The 22,175-nt window shown below is 48.1% G+C and overlaps 3 protein-coding genes across 7 annotated transcripts; 2 read left to right on the top strand and 1 right to left on the bottom strand.

Annotated features, from left to right (window-relative positions):
- Positions 1 to 1,468: 1,468 nt before the first annotated feature.
- LOC100383521 (putative AMP-dependent synthetase and ligase superfamily protein) lies at positions 1,469 to 3,649 on the top strand. The gene is made up of 2 exons (NM_001176169.1): positions 1,469 to 1,817; positions 1,950 to 3,649. The coding sequence occupies exons 1-2, from the start codon at positions 1,620 to 1,622 to the stop codon at positions 3,429 to 3,431; spliced, it is 1,680 nt and encodes a 559-aa protein (NP_001169640.1). The 5' UTR covers positions 1,469 to 1,619; the 3' UTR covers positions 3,432 to 3,649.
- LOC100384051 (uncharacterized) lies at positions 3,585 to 11,846 on the bottom strand. 4 transcript variants are annotated; one of them, XM_035959726.1, is made up of 14 exons: positions 11,188 to 11,815; positions 10,896 to 10,987; positions 10,551 to 10,744; positions 9,531 to 9,570; positions 9,229 to 9,310; positions 8,609 to 8,686; positions 8,399 to 8,524; positions 7,878 to 7,999; positions 7,379 to 7,418; positions 6,861 to 6,935; positions 5,215 to 6,759; positions 4,252 to 4,372; positions 3,971 to 4,158; positions 3,585 to 3,885 (listed from the first exon to the last, which is right to left on the bottom strand). In XM_035959726.1, exons 11-14 carry the CDS (start codon positions 5,879 to 5,881, stop codon positions 3,791 to 3,793), a joined length of 1,071 nt encoding a protein of 356 aa, XP_035815619.1. In that variant the 5' UTR covers positions 5,882 to 6,759; positions 6,861 to 6,935; positions 7,379 to 7,418; positions 7,878 to 7,999; positions 8,399 to 8,524; positions 8,609 to 8,686; positions 9,229 to 9,310; positions 9,531 to 9,570; positions 10,551 to 10,744; positions 10,896 to 10,987; positions 11,188 to 11,815; the 3' UTR covers positions 3,585 to 3,790.
- Positions 11,847 to 17,223: 5,377 nt separating this feature from the next.
- LOC109942739 (protein ALP1-like) lies at positions 17,224 to 21,938 on the top strand. 2 transcript variants are annotated; one of them, XM_035962532.1, is made up of 4 exons: positions 17,224 to 19,348; positions 19,425 to 19,650; positions 19,724 to 20,929; positions 21,004 to 21,938. In XM_035962532.1, exons 3-4 carry the CDS (start codon positions 20,537 to 20,539, stop codon positions 21,559 to 21,561), a joined length of 951 nt encoding a protein of 316 aa, XP_035818425.1. In that variant the 5' UTR covers positions 17,224 to 19,348; positions 19,425 to 19,650; positions 19,724 to 20,536; the 3' UTR covers positions 21,562 to 21,938. The 2 variants fall into 2 exon arrangements, with proteins under 2 accessions (XP_035818425.1, XP_020400582.1); XM_020544993.3 differs by having other exon boundaries at positions 19,724 to 21,938.
- Positions 21,939 to 22,175: the final 237 nt, after the last annotated feature.

Genomic DNA, 22,175 nt, shown 5'->3' with positions numbered 1-22,175 from the left:
GGAAAACATAACACACATGGTCGACTGGTCAAAGTTGGTCCTACTTTTGATCAATTGCTCTCCAAATATGCTAGCAAGAAGGTCGTTCTACACGATCGGCCAACAAAGATCTCGGTCGCCCGCTAAAACAAAATGGCCGAATAAAACGGCCCAAAAGGCGGCACAACAAACATCACCTATTTATCTAGTGAAAAGATACTTTTCACCCACCTACTCATCATCGATATATTATCATGTTCAAATGTGGAATGGTACGGCGATGTACCCATGTTACTTGCATAGTCCCATTATCTATTCAGGCTGGGGACCTCTATTATATACCTTTTGATCTATTGATTAGATGGTCATGGTCGAGAAAGATGCAATCCAAAACAATCTTTATGCATTGGAGCTTAATTGAACGATCACCCTATTGGATTGAAAAGCCGGTGAATTGCATCGGGCTTAATTGTCACTTCAGGAACAAGGTGACTTGTGAGATCTATTGTTTCCCGAAGGATGCTGGCACTACATATGCTTTTAGTTCGTCAACCTCCACCAAAAGACAGGGGGCATATGTTGAGCACCAAAAATGTCCTTGCAAATGGTTCGGACCTAAGAGCGAACGGTCTGCGGTCCGGATTGTCCGTCGTAGCAGCACGGACCGTCCGCGCGTGCGCCGAATCAGCTAGGGTTCCAGATTTCTTGCGGGGTTTGATAACTAAACATGCGGGGTTAACTCGAGAACCGACTTGTAACGGGTCCAGATCTACCCTTTATATAAATGAAGGTCTATGGCCGATTAAACCCTCACAATCGATTCAATCAAATCTACTTATCGTTTTCACCTTATGCATTAGAAATTACTCTAGTTTAGCCTCCCTCTACCTTGAATATTCATCTCTCTTCGGCTATACGTCGACTAGAGGTGTCTTAGGTGGCCTACCGACGTCAAGACACACCCTAGAATCTCTCCTCCTCGACGGGTCCCTCCCGAGAGGCGAGATCTAGGTCTGTTGCGAAGAAGACGACGCTCTGCGCCATCGCGGACCGTCCGATCCCCAGGCGCGGACCGTCCGTACATACACAGAAGAGTGGCCGCTCCTGCGCTCAGGTCGTGGACCGTTCAGCCCTGTGCCGTGGATCGTCCACGCCTCCGTAGAGAGCACCGCGAGATGGTTCGTTCCAGTGTTTGGCGTCCAGCACTGGCCAACGCTCCTGGCCACATCCGCACGTAAGCCTGGAAGTAAACAGACTAGATTCACAAACAATTTCGGCGTGGTGGAGAAAAAGAAATTTGTTACCAACCTGTTCAATGCATCTGGCCATATAGAAGAAGTCGACGCCGTTTGCATGATGCCGTGCAGGTTAGGTTCGTACTACAAATGTCCCGTTTGTTTTCGCCTCAGTCAGGCTCAGTGATGACTGATGACTACTCTAATATAATGAGCACAAGCACTTGACAAATGCACACGAAATGTGACTGATCCAACCGGACACCTAAGCGTCCAAAGATGACTAGCTCCCTCGTCATCTTCTAATGTCGTTAATCACCTCGTCATCCACATTGGGTCGCGTTGCGCTTGATCCGAAGGAGCACCTGCCACATCTGGCCATCTCTCAGTCTCACACGCGCTGCCATGGACGGATCCATGTGGTGCGCTGCCAACTACGTGCCTCTGACGCCGCTCAGCTTCCTGGAGCGCGCCGCGGTCGTGTACGGCGACCGCGCGGCCGTCGTTTGCGGCGATAGGCGGTTCTCGTGGCGCGAGACGAGGGAGCGGTGCCTCGCCGGGGCAGCCGCGCTCGCTCGTCTCGGCGTTGGCCGCCGCGACGTGGTAAGCCATGGCAGGACGACGAGCTGTTTTCTTTCCTTTTGTTTCTCTCTCTCTCTCTTGTACGTGTCCAAGAAAAACTCGAGGAACGGCTGATGATCTCTACTTCTCCGTGTGTGCTGCCCTGCGGATCAGGTCGCGGTCATCGCCTCGAACGTACCGGCGATGTACGAGCTCCATTTCAGCGTGCCGATGACCGGCGCCGTCCTGTGCACGCTCAACACCCGCCACGACGCGGCCATGGTGTCCGTCCTGCTGAAACACTCGGAAGCCAAGGTCTTCCTCGTGGAGTCGCAGTTCCACGCCGTGGCCCGCGACGCGCTCAGGCTCCTCGCCGACGCCAAAGACAGGCTTCCTCTCGTCATCACGGTCTCTGACCCCAGCAGCAGCAGCAGCACCGGCGACGGCCGCGGCAGCAACGACGGCAGCGTCGCGGTCGCGGAGTACGAAGCGCTTCTGCGGAGCGCGCCGCGCGACTTCGAAATCCGGTGGCCGGCAGACGAGCGCGACCCGATATCGCTGAACTACACGTCGGGCACCACGTCGAGGCCCAAGGGCGTCATCTACAGCCACCGCGGCGCGTTCCTCAACACGCTGGCCACGGTGCTCGTCAACGAGATGGCGACCATGCCCGTGTACCTCTGGACCGTGCCTATGTTCCACTGCAACGGGTGGTGCATGGTGTGGGCCACCGCGGCGCAGGGCGGCACGAGCGTCTGCATCGGCAGCGTGTCCCCCGGGGTGGTCTTCGACCACATCGTGCGCCACGGCGTCACCAACATGGGCGGCGCGCCCACGGTGCTCAGCATGCTCGCGAACGCGCCGGCGGCGGATCGGAAGCCGCTGCCGAGGAGGGTCCGCATCTCCACGGGCGGCGCGCCGCCGCCGCCGCAGGTGCTGGCCAAGATGGACGAGCTCGGCTTCGACGTCGCGCACGGGTACGGGCTCACCGAGACGTACGGCCCGGCGACGACGTGCGTGTGGAAGCCCGAGTGGGACGCGCTGCCGCCCGCGGAGCGCGCCCGGATGAAGGCGCTGCAGGGCGTCGCTCACGCCATGGTCCAGGAGGTCGCCATCAAGGACCCGGCGAGCATGGAGACGTTGCCCTCCGACGGGCGCGCCGTGGGCGAGGTGATGCTCCGGGGGAACACGGTCATGGGCGGGTACTACAAGGACGCGGGGGCCACGGAGGAGGCCATGCGCGGCGGGTGGCTGCGCACGGGCGACCTCGGCGTGCGCCACCCGAACGGGTACATCCAGCTCAAGGACCGGTCCAAGGACATCATCATCTCGGGCGGCGAGAACATCAGCTCCATCGAGGTGGAGTCGGTGCTGTTCGGGCACCCCGCGGTGCTCGACGCCGCGGTGGTCGCGCGGCCCGACGACCACTGGGGCGAGGCGCCGTGCGCGTTCGTCACGCTCAGGGACGGCGCGAGAGCCACCGCGGACGACATCATCCGCTTCTGCCGGGCTCGGCTGCCGCACTACATGGCGCCCAGGACGGTGGTGTTCAGCGACCTCCCCAAGACTTCGACCGGCAAGACGCAGAAGTATCTGCTCCGGGAGAAGGCGAGGGCCATGGGAGGCCTGCGCAAGCCAGATCGAAGCAGGCTCTAGTTGACCTGTTGCTGGGAACAGTCCACTGGCTGCATTCCTGGCAGCCTGCTGATAGTTTTATCTTGGTCAACTACGCTTAGCCATCATCGATCAAGGGGCAGCATTCAGTCATGCCCTCGTGCTTTCACAGCCACCACGTTGCACATGGACCTGTACGGTGAAATAGTATTGCAGGACTTGGCCATTCATGGAATGCTTTATTGGATCATCCCAATTCTAATAAATACGTATTCACTCACAGATGCAAACTTTAATGTTTGCTTTATTCAAACAGCTAGACCAATCGCCAATGAATAGACCACAACAGCAATCTGAGTATCTCACAGTGGCATATAATACACCATCTACTGTTCTAACGTCTATAGCAAGCAGATGAGGATCAGCGACATGAGGAAGGCGATGAGAGACGTCCTCAACACGGACCCGGCAAACTCCGCTCTCGCAGCTCCTCCGTCTGAAAGACCAAAAGAACCCAACCATCAGAAACCTATCAGGCACACAGATTGTTAGCGGATGCAGAGTTGCAGGGCGTCACTCACTCTGGCACGCAGTCTCATTTGCAGGCACAAGGCTGGTATGTATGGTGAGGGACGTGGTGTTGGTATAACCGCTGTAAGCGCACATCCTGGACGCGCAACCGGTGCCGTTGACCTGCCCGAGCGTCAGGCCTCCACTGCACGGCGGCACCGCCGGGCACCTTCCGCCTTTCACCGGAGTGCAGTCTAGACTGGCAATCATCACACGGGAAAGGGAAACAACTGTGAGTCGCCGTGCCGTCGCCGATGAAAAGAGACGGCAGAGCTGAAAGACTGGAGCTTACTGCTCGTAGTTGCTCGCGCTGCAGCTGCACTGGATGCAGTCGTCGGCGGTGAGCACGTAGGTGCCGTTCGGGACGAGCAGGTTGTAGTCAGCCGAGGCGTTGCCGACCGATGACTTGCACACTGGAAGCACAGAATTTGCACGAACAGTCAGTACTGACGGGAGACGGGACTGCGAGATCACTTTTGCTATTACCATAGAACAAAAAAGTAAACAGAGGGATAATGAAGCAGTAGTCAAAAAGGATGTGGCCAAGTATCTATGGTAATAGTCAAAAAAGTAAACTGCACGGAGACTTGTGAGCGGTCCTGTGCTAATAGCATGTTCATTAGGGTTCAGACACGGAGTCAGACAATTCGCACGGTGATAGCAACGTATAACAGATTATGAATGAAAAGTTGATCTCTTAGGACGAATATGAGCTGTGGTTTCTTGAATAATTCAAATCGGTGGACTTGTCCTAGCGCGCAGGATGAACCGATAGCGACTTGTCTAAACGCTCCACCACACCGTCCAAGATGGTGGTCTCACTCACCAAGTCTCTGAACAACTGGAGCATCCATGGGGCAACAAACTTGTCAAGCTCACCAAGTCGTCAATAACAGATCTTTCTTTCTTTCTTTTTTAAAAAAAAAAGAGTCTCCAGTCTCCACCCAACCCAAGGGAACCATCGTTGAGTCCAATTGTCTACACAATAGTGGTATGCCATTTGAGACCTGCATTTGATTTGGGCATTTAGCAGACCTATGTCACATAAGAGGAATCTAACAGCTCATCCATATGCTTCCCAGTCTGATATCAAGTCATCTTTCTTCTGTAACTAGAAAAAAAAATCCACCACTTCTATGTCTCGTAGTACGTCCTAAGCAGAGCTACAAGCATTATTCACTCCATCGTCCTCACAATTCACAACTAGGTATGGATTGCGGCGTAAGAAGAGGAAGAGGAAGAGGAAGACGCTTACCAGGGAGGGGGACATCCAGGATCTGCCCCTGCTGCAGGCTGGTCTTGGGGTCGGTGATCTTATTCACACTCAGCAGCGTGGTCTCGGTGACCCCGAACCTGGCGGCGATGCCGGGCGGGTCGTCCCCCTTGGCGACGCTGTAGGCGAAGTGCATGACGTCGGCGCCGTCCACCTGGTCGCAGGTGCAGGGCAGCGGGATCCTGAGCTTCTGCCCGACGACGATGAGGTTGACGTTGGTGATGTTGTTGGCGGTGGCGATCTCCTGGTAGGTGACGAAGCCGCCGAACACCTCCCGCGCGATGTGGTCCAGCCCGTCCAGCGGGTACACCACGTAGAAGGGTCCCCCGTCCGACTGCCCCACGCCGTTGCTCCCGCACCGGCACCGGAACGGCACGCGCACCGTGGCCTTGGCCGCCAGCGGCGTCGAGGCCGGCGTCGTGGCGGGGAGGCCGTTGGCGCCCAGCAGCTCCGCCAGCGTCGTGGTGGCGTTGAACCGCGCCACCAGCTCCCCGTACGTGGTCGCGTTGGGCACCGCGTACCCGATCGCCGACTGGCACGTTTTGCCCACTGTGGCGCAGGTGAAGTTGGCGGCCGAGGCCGGCGCCGCGAGCAGGAGGGCGAGCAGCAGCGCGGCCAAGGAGGCCACGCGGGCGGCGAACGGCGACATGCTAGTGCCTCTGCTCTGCCTGCGCCGCGGCGAGGGAAAAAAGAGGGCTTGGGAGGGAGGTTTGAGTGCTTGTTTGACGGGACGGGACGCGAATGGGCTTAAATGCTCGCAGTGTGGACCCCCTCCGTATGAATGAAAAATGGAGGGACTGCAAAAAAATCATTCATGTGGAGCCCCGGCAGGGAAAATGCGACGAGTTTGTGGTGGATCGAGTGGCCTAGTCGCACTAGTTCCGGGTTCTGATGGGTGTGTATCTATCGGTGATGGCCTGGCCCTGGCCTGGGGCGTCGACCGGCGACCCGGACAGGTTGGCTAGACCTTGGACGCGAGGAAAATGGCCAGAGTTTCCAACGACCCGAGGTGGACTTGTAGACATCACGCGGACGCGCACTGAGCTCAAGCGCGTTCGTTCGTGCTGTGGAAAGCTTTGCCCAGACCACACTGCCTTCAGACCAAGTTGCAAGCACATAGGGGGACAGGGGCAACACACACAACCACGGGCGCCGTTTGATTATTGCATCCACCCAGTTCCCAAGCAAAATATATATATATCCCAGCCAGAGGAAAGGAATGCGTAGCAAAGAATGAGCCAACCAATGAACGCAGGAACGGGGTTCCGTCAACTTCCTACAAAGAATGCTGTTCCCTTACAGGCAAAATCTGGAGCCTATATAGACAGAAAAATCCGTCTGTGCTGGCAGGCCTAATTCACTCAGTCCAGAGGAGAAGGGGGCATGCCCGGCGGAGCGTCCTTCGGCGGCGGCGCGGAGCTGAAGTCGATGGCCGGGAACACGCCGGGTGGCCTCTCCACGGGCTGTATGGACAGCAGCTGCGTCGAGTCTCCGACGACATCGGCCCATCCGTAATGGGGCTCCGCCCTGGTTCAAATGTTTGCAGTCCGGTGACAGTGAGATTCAGAAGCGATTTTAGCGTCGAGGAGACGTTTCAGGGAATCGATCGCCGGAACAGAAAGTCTTACTCGTAGTATGTCTCCTCGTCGACTACCAAGTCCCACCTCTCGCCGGTTGTGCTCTTTCCATACTTGTGGACTTTTCTGAAATCCAGACAGAGATATATGGTTTAGTTTTGAAGTAGCAGAATTAGCGACAGAATAGTCGACTCCAAAACGATTTACTACTAGTATCAATATGTAAGATAAAATCATTTGCATGATGATGCCGGGAAAATTCTGCACTCCGGCCATGTTTGCTTACCCTCTAGATTATATAATACAGCTTAAATAAGTTGAGAGGTAAACAAACAACACAGATTATTCGGTGGATTATGTAATCTAGATACCTTAGATTATGATAATCTATAAGCAGGTCAATCGGTGCTTATATAATCCATAAGCTGGATTATATAATCCTAGAAGGAAACAAACAGGGACTAAAATACACCGATAAGATGTTTGAAAAGTCTGCAGTCTAAATACAGCCCAGGTTCCAGTCAAATAATACGTGCTGTGCTACACCAGAACATTATTATGTCACGTACCCGTTACCAAAGTGTTCTTCTCCCCAGGTTCTTGACCAACCTGAAAGTTTCAACACGAGCGAAGTTATCAGCCTACATATTATTCCAAGCAAAAGATGATACTGCTTTATATCTCCATCATAAAGTAGTGGGGTCCAGCACCATCTCAATGGGATGATAAAAGGCTGTAGCACATTTCAAAAAGTATACATGATATAAAGCTATGTTGATATGCTCTCGCCTAGATTTCAAAACATCTCTGGACATTGGCAAGGTCTTCAAGCGAGACCAACAAGTTATAAGGACTATCATATTCTAGCATAAAATGCAACTACCATTAAAAACATCAAGCGGCAAACCTAAATGTTTTCAGTGATGATGGTCCTACATAGAAAATGATTAGCATATTCTAAAAATGCATTATGTTTTTGCAGTTGGAGGGAGTACCACAGCTTAGTTACTAGCATACATACGAGAACAATGTGGTGCACATACAGTATTTAGTGGTGATGGATCTTACGTTCACCGCCAGGACATACATGCCATGTCTCCCCTTGTCGAGAACCAATTCCTGCAAAGAATTTCTCCTCCCACTTGTCCCCCCATTTGGTGCCTAAGTCTGTCTCTGCCCACTTATCTGTCCTGTTAAGAACATTAATGCAATGCAGATGCTATCAACCACCACTGTCAGTCGAGCAGATAAAGTATATGCAAACCAAAAACAGCTTTCCAATGTCTGAACTGTCGATACAGAATTGAAATAGAGGGCATCAAGTTGTCCCACAGAAGAATAACTCCCTATCATTGTACCACTACAAACTATATGCCAGTGTCAGATGCATATCTCAGCGGAATTAACCAACCAATTGACATGTGAATCCACATACCAATAAGCAACAAAATTCACTGCTGTAATGAAGAACACATAATATGGCCATGAAGTTTCGGGCAATAAACATTGAAGATCAAGCACAACACCGCCTGTATAAGGATTTACTCCTATGGCCATATAACTAGTGCTAAAAACAGTAAGAGGCTCACCATTTCAAAACAAATCCACGGCCATCATAATGTTCACCCCATCTCTCCCACCAGGACTGCTCATTCAATCTTCCATATTTGTGAGCACCTTTTTCTGTCCAACCTTTGGCATCATATTTCTCCCACCTGTTATAGAACATTGATGGATAAAAAGAACTTTAGAAAAAAACTTTCAACCAGAACCAGGCAAAAATATGATATGTTTCTCACCATTTCTCGTACCACCCAGCATTTTCTATGCCTGATTTTGCTTGTTTCTCAGCACTTCTCTCTATTCTTGCAAGATTGCTGTATTCGACAAGGTAAACTATGTCACTGCCTCTCAAGTGAGATTGTTCTAATTTCTGACTTTGGATGGACATCAAAGAAGAAACTGACACATATAGCAGGTATGGTTTAAGCTAAGGTTGATTAATAGTCAGACACATACTGACAGATACACCAGTGGATGAGCTGGATCTCCAAATAGGTGTCAAGAACAATGATATAGTTTATCATTTGTTTGCAGGTTGTGTGGGAATCCTATCCGTGCAAGAACAGAGCACTAAAATTTCGGATCTAATGATCTAAATAGCATGGATGTATATATAACTATTAATAATGTTATAAGCTGCAAACAGGTGGAAACTAATCTTAAGTTCTGCAGAGCTACAGAATCAGCATTGATTTCAAGGTAGCCTTAACAAAACAAGGCTGAAAGAAAGTCTGTGCACAACTCTTTGTTACATAAACGGTCAGTTAAGCTTGCATTGGAGAATAAACCTTCTGTCTTAAACAAGAGCAGGACAGGTATACTTAAAATATCTGAATCTACAAATTAGCTAAATTACCTCCATTCGTCTTGGTACAGAACTTCTTTCCATTTCTCCCACCAAGAATCTCCTTCAGCATTCCTCCCAGATTTCTCCGCACCTAATGTTTTGTAATTTAGCGCATTGAAAAATCAGTCATGAGTTTGTGACAGATGCAAGAAATAAGCATACATTGAAAGGACAAAAAAAATAAAGGTCTTCAACAAAGCTAATGAGCGAAATTTGCATGCTCATGCACAAGAATCATGCTGATTAAACACTTTGATAATATGACTATGCTATCAAAGAGAGGCCCCATTATAAAAGAATAATTTGCATACCTAATTCCTTATATCCAGTCCAGTCACTTTTCTCCCACCACTGCCACACAGAACAATGTTACACGGTGTTATCAAGATTTGAAGTAAACTGAACAACAAGATTACTAAACTTGCATAATGTGGTAGGTCTTTGATGAAAAAGAATGGCTCTTTGTCCAGCATTACTACGAAAGGACCTCTAGCTGAATTGGTTCGGTACTTCGGTGGTCTGAGTAGCACTCCTCAAGTCTTGAGTTTGACTCCGCGAGAGAGCAAATGTCAGGCTGGGTTTAAAGAAATTATCTCGTTTGTCACACACCAAAGCACAGATCTAAGGCCTGGCCCAATTGTGGTCTTCCTGACATGGGCTACAGTAGCTGTGTATGGGTGGGGCAAGAGTTCGAAGGTTTTCTCGACCTGTATGAAAAGGTCTTCTCAACAATAATCGAGGCTGTCTTACTCCCTGCAGGTCGAGTTTTTCTTTTTTTTGTCCATCTTGGGTGTTTAGCTTTGGGAGCTTACAGTCTCAAACATCTATGCTGTATTGACTACAGTGAAGTTGAAGCCAACTGAAAGCTTGCATGCTCCAGTGTACGTGCTAGAATTTTCAAGCGTCTCAATAATTTTCATGACTATATGTGTTTTTGGCCTCCGTAAGTAGACCTTTGTATTTGGGCTTCTCAAGCATTTTTTTTCCTATCTTCTTAATATAATAAGGTGCAGTTCTCCTGCGTTTTCGAGAAAAAAAATTCATGGCTATATTACCTTAATTCAAAAGGTAATGCTACAAAGGCTTAAAACTTAGCATCAAAAAATCAAAGCTAACCCGAACACAAACTCATGCTGGCAGACACATAATAGTTATATAATAAGGTAGTAGGAACTTGTAAATTGTGCTTAAAGTTGAATTCTTACTCAAGCACAAGAAGTAAATAAAAGTGTTAGATGCAGAAGGCAGAAGCCCCGCACCAATTATTTAAAGCTGCGAGCATGTTTTAAGGGCAACTGAATGTAGGACCAGAATATGAGCCAAAAACATACAGTCTCTTTCCATTCGGTGGAACCATCATGGCTCTGTCCTCCCATTCTTGCCCAGCGGCAGCGGTACCCGTTCTCGCCAATATCATCTCCACTCTCCCTGTACCAAGTGCTTCCATCTTCATTTATTCCAGACTCCTTGACGGCTTCGTCCAGCAAGTTGATTCCCCATTCCTTCTCACTAGCAATACCAGTGTCTATAAGACAGGTGCCAAACAAACACATACATTTCCTTAGCAAAACAGAGATCTAGAATTGGGAGTCCAGAAGTGGGAGCATTTCGTTTCGGATTAAACTGACATCAAGTGCGGATGTGCTTTGAATTGACAATGCCAGCAAGGAACCAACCTCTCTTGGGCGGGGTATCACGGGATTGAGGAGCCGACCCCCTCGGAGTGCACCGCGGGTAGAAGTCCGGTTGCTTGACCTGTCTTCTAGAGCTATACTAGTGAACAAAAAACTGAGTGTCAGAATTCCATTCCCTAGGCAATGTGCATTGAACTAGTACAATATATGGCGCGTTAACCTGTCACCACGGCAATCAAAATTATCACAAAAAAAAACAAAGGTCGGAATGATGCAATCGACTGATAACTGTAAAATGCGAGGACGGGCACACTCTTCAAGTCCTCCCACGTACCGAGGTGCAGGGAAGGGGAGCGGGGGCATGGCGGTGAGGCTGGTGCGCCGCCGTCCCGGTGCCGCGGCGGACGGCTTGTTCCCATCGATGCGCCACTCCTCGGCGCGCTCGGGCGCGACCGCGGCCGCCCTCGAGAGTCGCCTCTGCGGCTGTGCGTCTGCTCCGGCGCAGCAGCACCGGATCGCGGCACGCCGGCGCGGCCAGGACGCCGCCCCCCTCGCCGTGGTCAGATCGAACGGCGGCCACGCGAGTCCCCTGGAGCACGCGACCATCTTCTCATGCCACAGAGAGGTGGGACCGTGAGAGTGCGGCGGCGGTGGCCGGGGCGAGCGCGGGTGTGGGTGGACCTAGCAGTGGCGGAAGGAGGGAGGCGGAGGGGAGGCTTTTATACCAATGGCGGGGGTGGGGCGGAGGCAGGCGGTGCGCATCGCTGCTCCGAGCCAACGAGAGCGACTGATAAGGGTTCGCTACCCGGGGCCAAGGAGAGAGAAACGAGAGAAGTTTCTATGGGTTTTATTAGATCTTTGAAGGTTGTTCGGATGGAGAATGGCGAGGGAGCGTCCCCCATGATATGGGGCTGGCCGGCTGGGAGAGACGGAGACGAAGAAGGGAGAAGGTGTGGTTGCCGGACCCACTTGGCGGTGGCGGCAGGTTCAGAGTTTCAGACAATAAGACCGACGTGGCTGTGTCAGGGGAGGATGTGGCGTGGGACCATGTCACGGATGCAACCGTGTATTCAGCATTTCCGAGTTTGAAATAAAAGATACAATGTAAAATTAGATAGCATGGTTGTTAAATATAGCTTTATTATGATTATGTAAAATATTGTTTTGCATTATATAATAAAGTTTGAAATGAGATATAAGATAAGTAAGATATAGGAGGTAGTCTTAACTAGAGCTGCAAAAATCTATTGTTCGGTACAACTACTATTTAAATCTTTAAAGAAGCTATGAAATAAGTTATATCAAATAGGGCTACAAAATCCTTAAGGACTGCCAGGCACAGCCTCATGGTGTCTTGTGTGCGTTGTTGCTGCAACTCTCGCTCTTATGTGTGTTGTTATTCTCTCCTTACTCTTGTGTTTACTTGAGATCATTTGTGTAAGGTGTGAGAGACTCCAAAGTGTAGAGATTCCTCACAACGGGATATTATTGAGATAAAGAGAACCGTGGTATTCAAGTTGATCTTTGGATCACTTGAAAGGGGTTAAGTGCAACTCTCGTCCATTGGGACGCCACAACATGGAGTAGGTAAGTATTCTAATTGACCGAACCACGGGATAAAATCGTTGTGTCATATGTCTTTACTCTTGTGCGATTCTCTCTCTATCTCTACTCACTTCACTTGCATAATTGCTCTAAGTTTAAATACTCACCTTGTGAAGAGCAATTAAGTGAAAAAAGTTTACTCGGCTTTTACTTCTCATTTGAACTTGGCTTTAGCATTCACTAATCCAATATTAGTCCAAGTTTGTTTTGTTAAGCTGCTTTTTTACAGGATCACCTATTCACCCCCTCTATGTGCTCTCAATTGGTAATAGAGTCGTTCTCTTCATCAATGGACTAATCGCCCGAAGAGATGGATCCTAAGGGAAATGGAATCGTGATCAACGACAAGAAAAAGAAGGAGACCCTCTATGTTGATGAGCCAAAAGGTGACAAGCCCACTGACTCAGGCTCAAACAACAAAAGGAAGGATGGGAAGAAGAAGAGGTGCATCAAGAAGATCATCTATTACGACAGCGACGCCTCCTCCTCTTCACCAAGGGACGGCGACGACTCGTACACGAAAAAGAAAACGGTTAATCAGAATTATTCATTCGATTATTCTCGCATGTCGTATAATTCAAATACTCATTTACTTTCTATTCCACTTGGTAAACCCCTCACTTTGATGGAGATGATTACTCTTTTTGAGCCATAAAATGCACAGTCATTTATTCTCTCTGCATCCTAGCATTTGGGAATAGTGGAAAATGGAATGCATTTTGATAGTAGTGATAATCTCGTATTCACTAACGAGCAAATTCATAAGAATGCCCAAGCTCTACTTTGTTGTTAGTATCTCTATGCAGGGATGAGTACAATAAAGTCAGTGGCTTGGATAATGCCAAGCAAATATGGGATACCCTCAAAATCTCTCACGGGTAATGACGCCACCATGATCACAAAAATGGAACTAGTGGAAGGAGAACTGGGAAGGTTCGCCATGAAATGGGGAGAAGAGCCAACTGAAACCTACAACAGGCTCAAGACCCTCGTGAACATGATCCGAAACTATGGAAGCACAAGATGAACGGATCATGACGTCATTCGACTCATGCTAAGGTCATTTACTGTTATTGATCTTCATCATGTAAACCTTATTAGTGAGAATCCCAAGTACACCAAAATGACGGTGGAGGAAATTCTCGGAAACTATTTATGAGTCGTAGCCCGTTTCTCTCAAAGCAATAACCAGCAAGGAGGCACTGCCTAACAAGGTAGCACAAGTGGAGGCTGCGGGGCTAAATAAGGACGAAATGGCGCTTGTAATCAAGTGTTTCAAAACCGCCTTAAAGGGACGCAAGGAGTACCCAAACAAGAACAAGTCAAAGGGAAAGCGCTCCTGCTTCAAATACGGTAAGTCCGGTCATCTCATAGTTCATCGAGCAGAGAGATGGTGAGGATGCGATTAAAGGGAACACATAGAGAGATAGATTAGCGGACCAAGCGAATCGAATAGGTTGAGGTCATCGAAGTAGGGAACGAGGACGAGACAGCGATGGAGACAAAGGCGAAAGGAGAGGGCATGAGTCGAGGGCACATAACCGATGGCCAGGGAAGGGAGAATAAATGATTTAGGGTTTGGGACAGAGACTCCACAGTAAAGGAGTTATATACAAGGTGGTGAGTTGGTTTAGGATGAGGCTTGAGGGTGAGGGGCGCTAGGAAGAGCTAAGTTGTAAGGGCATGCCGGTGCTTACGGCTGTTGGCTGGACTGGCATGGTGTGCTTAGGGTAAGAGTCAGTCACGACTTGCTCCTTTGGGCAGGGCCAACCGAGTACAGTGGACTTTGTGACAGACAAAAAATAAAGATTCAAGTCGGTTAAATTGACGGTTGCCAAATCAGCAAAGGTAGTAATAACGATTAGGGTATCCTGAAAAACCTATGTGATTAGAATATGCTTAAATTTCGAATATTATTCAAAAGTTACAGCAGTAAAAGTTTTAGGAGAAATAAATTATTTTCTGCGTAAATTAGTTTTTACTGATTACCCATTTGTGTATGATTATTTGTAATATTATATATGGTTAAAATGTAACCGTACCTAGTTTAATTCTTATAATAAAATGTTAGTGTTTAAATTATTGATTATAGATTGTACACTTTAATATTCATATGCAAATCGAAACAGAAACGGAAGGTAAAAGAATAACTGAATAAGGAATAAATAAAAGGGCGAAAGGGAGAAATAAAAAAGAAAAATATATGAGGAGAAGGTGCTGGAGGAAGAGAGAATAAGCACATGCTCACCCATACAGAAGTGTGCTCCCTAGTAAGTCCACCTTTGATACTTTCGACAGCTTCTTCACACAATCTACCAAACGTTGAGGTACTCTCTAGCTTCTCCATAAAAATAGGAATAAGTTGTCCTAAAAACCGAGTAAAGCCGGGAGCCCAAAAAAAGCTTCTTCGGCTCTCTCTCTCTCTATATCGTCATTATCTCTCGTAAAAATAGGTGAAACTGCATTTACAACCAAATGAAGTGCTTCTATAGGGGCTCCTCTTGAAACTATGGAAGAAGCTATTTTTTCATATGAGCTAGACGCACAGTTGAAGCCGGTGATGGAAGAGTCCTACCAAATAAGACCTAAAATAAAGATTGACATATGAATTTTTAGAATAAATTTAATATTTTAAAATACATATGTATGTAATTTAATATTGATATTTCCTTATGTTATCAAAAATACTATTATAAATAAGAATACAATGTTTTATACGTTATTTGCTCCCTACAACAACAAAAATATCTAGTTCATCAATATCTGGATTTTATATTCATCGTTTGAGAAGATATATGATAAATATGCTGTTCATTAATCTTTACAAGTTCAATGATAAAAAAATAAGAATACAAATTTGTATAACAGATTACATATCTGTTTATTTACAATAAAAAAATCAGTATTCGGATAAGTATGGATTAAGCAAACCGAACGGCGCCACCCACCATGCGGGCATTTCAACGTGACACGACTACCGTAGAAGCTCGCACCTTGTCTTTCGGGGCTTGTGTCTGACGCACGCGACAAGTTTTCCTCCCGAGGACGCACAAATTACTCATTTCGAAATGATGTAGCAGTACAGCACAGTAGCACACTGCACACCACGTTACCCCGACACGCCAGTACAAAAGGCGCTTGCAAGTTGGAGTACTTGGCGGCGTCACCTCCGACGTGGCTCCACGCGACGCGGAACATGTGGACAAGGCGCCCTGGGCCAACGTGGCGGCAGAGACCGGATCAGGCTCCGGGCTCCGCCGGCACAGTTTTACGTGGAAAGGGAAAGCAAAAGCGCCGTCCCTTCACGGCGACGGATCCGCCACGCCGACGCGGGCACGGGCCGCCTCACACGTGGCAGGCGAGGCACGATCAGTTGTTGTTGTCGCTGAGGTACCTCGTGGCTCAGCTTCGCCGAGGCGCCCGAGGACACTATCCTCCCCCGGCGTGACGGTGCCGGCCGCCGGGGCCGCCGCACCTTTTTTTTTCCCACAATCCCAGCTGACGCCGACCGCGGGGTCGGTGACTCGGCACGGCGGATGCGTGCTCATGTCATGCTCATGCAGATGCGTGCGGCACGTCCTCTTCTGCTTTCCGTGCCAGCAGGCTCGGCAAGAGCGGATAAGCATTGACGCTTGACCCCGCGTGCGTTGGGTTCGGAGGCATCCTATGGCTTGTTCGGCTGCCCATGTGGGAGCACTGTTGCAGCTGCAAAATACTGTTGCAGCTGCAATCCCTAGAGATAAAATACTGTAGAAGCCGCAGCCGCAGTCGGATTAAAGCCGCAGCGAACAAGCCACTAGCCGCTGCTGTCGCGGAAAAAATGCGTACTGTATGTAGAGTCGTCCGTGTGGTCGGAACAGTGAGAGTCGGCTTTGGTTGGAGATTTCCACCCACAACCACCCTCGCGCCGCATCGCATCGCAGGGTTCAGTTCCATTTTTGTCTTCGTCGTCTGCATTCGTTTCGTCTTTCTTTTTTCTTCTTAAAGGCGCGTGCGAGATTACAACTGGGCCGAGTTTGACGACGGCGACCAATGCTACTGGGCTGGGCTGGTTGAATGGCTTCAGTCCTTATCGGGGATTTCTGGAAGCCCAAGCCCACACATTTATTCGTTGGCAACTTACCTATAAGCTTATTATATACTGTACATCGTCACGCGGCATGCTGTTAAAGAACTTTGGCAGTGATAGTGAAGAATCTGAATGGACCGATCGCAACGCAATTCGTTGCGCCGGCAGCAATAATCACGCTTTGGTTTCCGTGGAATTGGCCCATTCGTTCGTGGACGACGTGGTACGATACGAAGCAACCCACCTCATCATTGTGGTCTCTCCGCCGGACGCGCAGCAAAACTTGGGCTTCGACACGACACCTCCGGCTTGATGTCGCGCTGTCAGCAACCAGCAGCAGTGGTCCCCTTGGCTTGCCGCCACGCCAGTACAGGCAGTAGATTTGTCTCATGTACGTACCGTGGAAGATGGTGAGAAAGGATACGTTTTTAGGTCCAAAGAAGCTAACTAGAGATACGCTTCTATATCAATAGAAATTGCCATGTCTTTGATCGAGTTCGGTTTGAAAGCCATTAATTTACATAATTGGAAGTAACGACGAATCATAGAAATGCATCGGTTGGCGAAACGGATGAAACTAATAAGGTCAGGTGAACCTGCGCGCGCGCGACTGGCGGAAGGAGGCCTTGCCAGCCAAACGAGGTGCACCATGGCGGACAGATCCCACCTGTTTGGTTACCTGTATATGAGCATGCAACACCCATGGGATGCAAAAATCAGATGGTGCATGTTGTTTGGTTACCTGTGTGGGGGTCGGAGCCTGTCTCGCTTGCTGCAAAACCCACCTCTCAACCAGGCCGGGCTCATACGGCCATTTTGGGCGTCGCTCCGTAGCCAGGCTCCCCACGCGCGGCAGCTCGCTCGCAGGCGCATTCGCTCGCGCAGCCCCGCGTGCTAGGGTTTCCCGAGCTCTCCCTCGAGCTGGATCCCGCGTGCTAGGGTTTGCCGTCGTCTCGGCCGGGTACGCCATCTCCACTCGCCCTCCCTCTCTCCCTCGAGCTGGATCCCGCGTGCTAGGGTTTGGCGCCGCCTCGGCCGGGTACGCCATCTCCACTCGCCCTCCCTCTCTCCCTCGAGATCTCCCTCTCTCCCTCTCCCTCTCCCTCGAGATCTCCATCGGTGTCGTCGCCGTGACTCGTCTGTGCCGAGCTCTCCCTCTCTCCCTCGAGCTCTCCCTCTCCCTCGAGATCTCCATCGGTGTCGTCGCCATCACTTGTCTGTGCCGAGCTCTCCCTCTCTCCGTCGAGCTCTCCCTCCGCTGTCAAAGGTACGGAGGTTTGACACTTTTTCTTGCCCTCCCCCCTGGATCTAGTTGCTCAGATACGATTTTGTGCTTGCTCAAATATGATTTTCGTATTGGTTGCTCAGATCTGGATTTGTGGATCCAGTTTCGTATTGGTTGCTCTGATCTGGTTGCTCTGATCTGGTTTAGAACACACATTTCTTCAAGAAAATCTATAATTTACTTGGATTGTCACCCTTAGTGATCCGTTTTGTTACCTGTATATGAGGATGCAAGATCCATGGGATGCAAAAATCAGATGGTTCATGTTGTTTGGTTACCTGTATATTAACAAGATGACATATTTATTAACAAAATCTACATACTCTTGCTGGGCACAAGCAGTACCTAGGATCAATGATGTTGAGCTGAGTTCTATGGTTACTTTTTTATTAGTCTCTGAGCAACCAACCAGTACCTCTGGGTGAGTTCTATGCTGAGTTCTATGTTGAGCTGAGTTCTATGTTGAGCTGAGTTCTATGGTTACTCTTGCTGGGCACAAGCAGTACCTCTGGGTGGCGCATCTCTTGGATGTCGCAGCCGTGGTTTTTGTAAGAATCTGTTTTATATATATTTGCAACTGGCACATTAATATTTAGCATGCTTAATCATATATTTTCTCAGCTATAGATCAATGTTCTATGTGTTGAGCTGAGTTATATGGTTACTTTTGAATATATCTATACTTGTTTATTAGTCTCTGAGCTGTCGATCAATGGTATATGATGCTTTAATGCCTCTGGGTGGCGCATCTCTTGGATGTCGCAGCCGTGGCTCGTGTAAGAATCTGTTTTATATATTCGCAACTGGCACATTACTATTTACCATGCTTGATCATATATTTTCTGAGCTATAGATCAATGTTCTATGATGCTAATGTGCCTCTGAGCTATAGATCAATGTTCTATGATGCTAGTGTGCATCTGAGCTATAGATCAATGTTCTATGAAATTACTTTTAGCAACTAGCACAGTACATCTAAGCCAAACTTAGACCTCTAATCTCCTTTTCTATTTTATTACTCTAGCAATGGATCCTACTATTGCACGTCGGCGGCTAATTGCAAAGGCTGTGGTCCTTGTAGCAGTTATGTCAGCCTGGTTGGATGCATGGTTGAGGCACCGACTACATGCTAGGAGGTCTATCACTTATGGCCCAATGCACCAAAGAGACCAAGAGAGACAAAACAACCTGAGATTCATTTATGAATCCACTGATGTTGAGTGTGTTGACTTACTTAGGATGAGAAGGGCCCCTTTTATGCAGTTGTGTGACCTTTTTCGCACTAGGCAGCTATTGAGAGATAGTATTCATAGCTCAGTAGAGGAGCAGGTTGCCATGTTTTTACATGTGGTAGGTCATAATCAAAGGTTTAGAGTTGTACACATGACCTTTCGAAGGTCTATTGAGACCATCAGCAGATACTTCAGGGAAGTATTGTATGCGGTTGGTGAACTGAGAAATGAAATGATCTTGCCACCTTCAACTGCTACACCAACCAAAATTAGAGATAGCCACAGATGGTACCCCTATTTCAAGGTCAGCCATCCACAAATGTAATCCCTTCCTTTTCATGTGTAGGTTTGTAGTAACAAATGTTTGCCCTAATGTGTAGGACTGTATTGGTGCCATTGATGGCACTCATGTGCTAGCAAGAGTTCCTAGAAATCAGAGGGTTGCCTTCCTTGGCAGGAAACACACCACAACACAGAACATCTTAGCTGCTGTAGACTTTGATCTAAGGTTTACATATGTTCTTGCTGGCTGGGAGGGATCAGCACATGATGCCCTTATCCTTGCTGATGCCCTTGAGAGAGAAGATGGTCTAAAAGTGCCCCAAGGTAAAAAATTAGTATTGGTCTACACAATACACACTTCCCTTGGTATTCCCTAATATATGATCTATGATGTTAGGTAAATTTTACCTTGTGGATGCTGGTTATGCTGTCAGGCCTGGGTTTTTACCCCCTTACCGTGCCACACGGTACCACTTGAGTGAATATGGGGGGAGGAATCCACAGAACCCAAAAGAGCTCTTCAACCTTAGACATTCATCACTAAGGGTGACAATAGAGAGGGCCTTCGGTGCTTTGAAGAACAGATTCAAAATATTATACAACAAACCTTTCCATCCATACAAGACACAAGTAAAGCTAGTCCTAGCTTGTTGTATCCTCCACAACTGGATTCTTCGTCATGGGAATGATGAACATGTTCCACTAGAAGACACATGGGCTGCAAATCAACTTCATGAGGGAGCTCCCCTTGACCTTGTCATGGACAATGCTGCCTGGTCTGCTACCAGGGACAATTGGGCTCAACAGATGTGGCAAAATAGGGGATAGTGGTCATTATGTACTGTGCTAAGTTGCTCAACAGATGTGGCAAAATTGAGAACATTGTCTATTAGCAATGATGAACTATATATAGTTATGAACATTATGTGCTAAGTTGCTCATAAATTTGTAAGAACTGGTTCCATGCTGAGAACATTGTCTATTAGCAATGATGAACTATCTATAGTTTTGAACTCACTTTCTTTGTGTGATGTGCCCAGTTGCTAATGATGACATTGCTTACATCCTGATACCATTGTTGACTAGCAATGATGATTACTGCTACTTCTACTTTCCTATGCTGACATTACTGCTACTTCTACTTCTACTTTCCTATGCTGACATTACTGCTACTTCTACTTCTACTTTCCTATGCTGACATTACTTTCCTATGCTGAGAATATCTATCTGTATTCCCCCTAATCTTTTACTTGTTCCAGCTATGGCTGACATGGTCTCTGGGGTTGCTAGCCAGGGGGCTAGGCCTGCTCTTAGGTGGAGTGCCGCAATGTCTGGGTTTGTTCTACGCCGTTTTGTTGAGTTGATAGGTACTGGGGTTAGGACTGACAAGGGTTTTAAGGAAATCCACCTTAACTCTGTTGCTAAAAATGTCTCCGAGTTCTGTGGCCAAGAAGTAACAGGCCAGCAAGTGTACAATCACCTTCGTAAGTGGAGGTCTAGGTGGGTCAAAGTTTGCAAACTGAAGGACATTAGTGGCGCTCTTTGGGATGAGGATACCTTTGTCATAAGCTTAGAAGAGGGTCATTATGCTGCTTACATCAAGGTTAGGACCAGCACCTTCCATTTCTCTAATTTGGTCTAACTTCAAATTGCTAACTTGAGTTGCTAACTCAATAGGATCACCCAAAAGATGCTGATTACCTCAATAGGCCCATAGAGAACTATATGGCTATGCAAATCATTTTTGGAAGTGGGGTTGCCACTGGTAGGTTTGCAATGGGTTCAAATGAGCCTTTGGGCAAGCCAAGTGACATTGTTGACATCTTAGATGATGGCATTGAAGTGACCTTAGAGTTTGTTGATGCTTCCAATCTAACTGGCAAGGGAAAGACTGTTGATAAGGGTACCCCTGGTGACTCCATTGATACCAAGCCTATGTCCAACTTAGGGAAGAGGAAGAGGTACATGACTGATGAAGATGTTGCTGTGTTCAATGGGATGAAAGAGGCTGTATCTGATGTTGCTGCTGCTGTCCGTGAAAGCATTCATGCTGAAGCAGCACCTGGGATCTACAATGCTGTAATCAACTGTCCTGGGTTCTCTAGGGAGGCTCTCATGTATGCCCTAAACCACATGATGGAGCACAAGGCCACCTCCCTGGTGTTCCTGGACATGACTCCTGATGATCGTGACCTATGGCTCAAGACTTTCCTAGCCAAGCACTACCACAACTGATGTATCCCTGAGTGCAGCAATATCTGTCTAGAACAATGATGTATCCCTGAGTTCTATGGGTCTATGGGTTTAGGGCATCTATACTGTTTAAGAACAGATTTGGTCCACTTGCTCTATACTAGATGCTACTTAAGAACAATGATGTATCCCTGAGTTCGATGGGTTTCCCTGTTTAAGAACAGTTTATCTGATGTGTCTCTCCTTTATCCTGATTAAGAACAGATTTGGTATTTGAGAACAATGATGTTTCCCTGAGTCCTATGGATTTCCCTGTTTGAGAACTGATATGCTACACTTGATCTGATGTGTGTGTCCTTTATGCCAATGATGATAACAAAAGTGAATATTAAGCCTACTCAGTTAGCCAGCCACTAATAATAGTCATTTATGTTGTTTTGTTGTTTTTGGTGTTTAAGAACAGATATGCTACACTTGATTCCGATTCACTTGAACTGTTGTGTAATCTACACTGTAATCAGCTGTTTGAAGTTTTCAGTAATCAGCTGTTTGATCAGCTGTTTGAACAGATATGCTACACTTGATTTGGTTTTGGTTTTTGAGAACTGATACTCCTATCTATATCCTTTATCACTATTTAGTAGCTGGCTACACTG

The sequence above is a fragment of the Zea mays genome, chromosome 1, assembly GCF_902167145.1.
Source record: "Zea mays cultivar B73 chromosome 1, Zm-B73-REFERENCE-NAM-5.0, whole genome shotgun sequence".
Classification (NCBI taxonomy): domain Eukaryota; kingdom Viridiplantae; phylum Streptophyta; class Magnoliopsida; order Poales; family Poaceae; genus Zea; species Zea mays.
The sequence above is the reverse complement of the archived record's forward strand: the minus strand, read 5'-3'. Positions and strand labels throughout refer to the sequence as shown.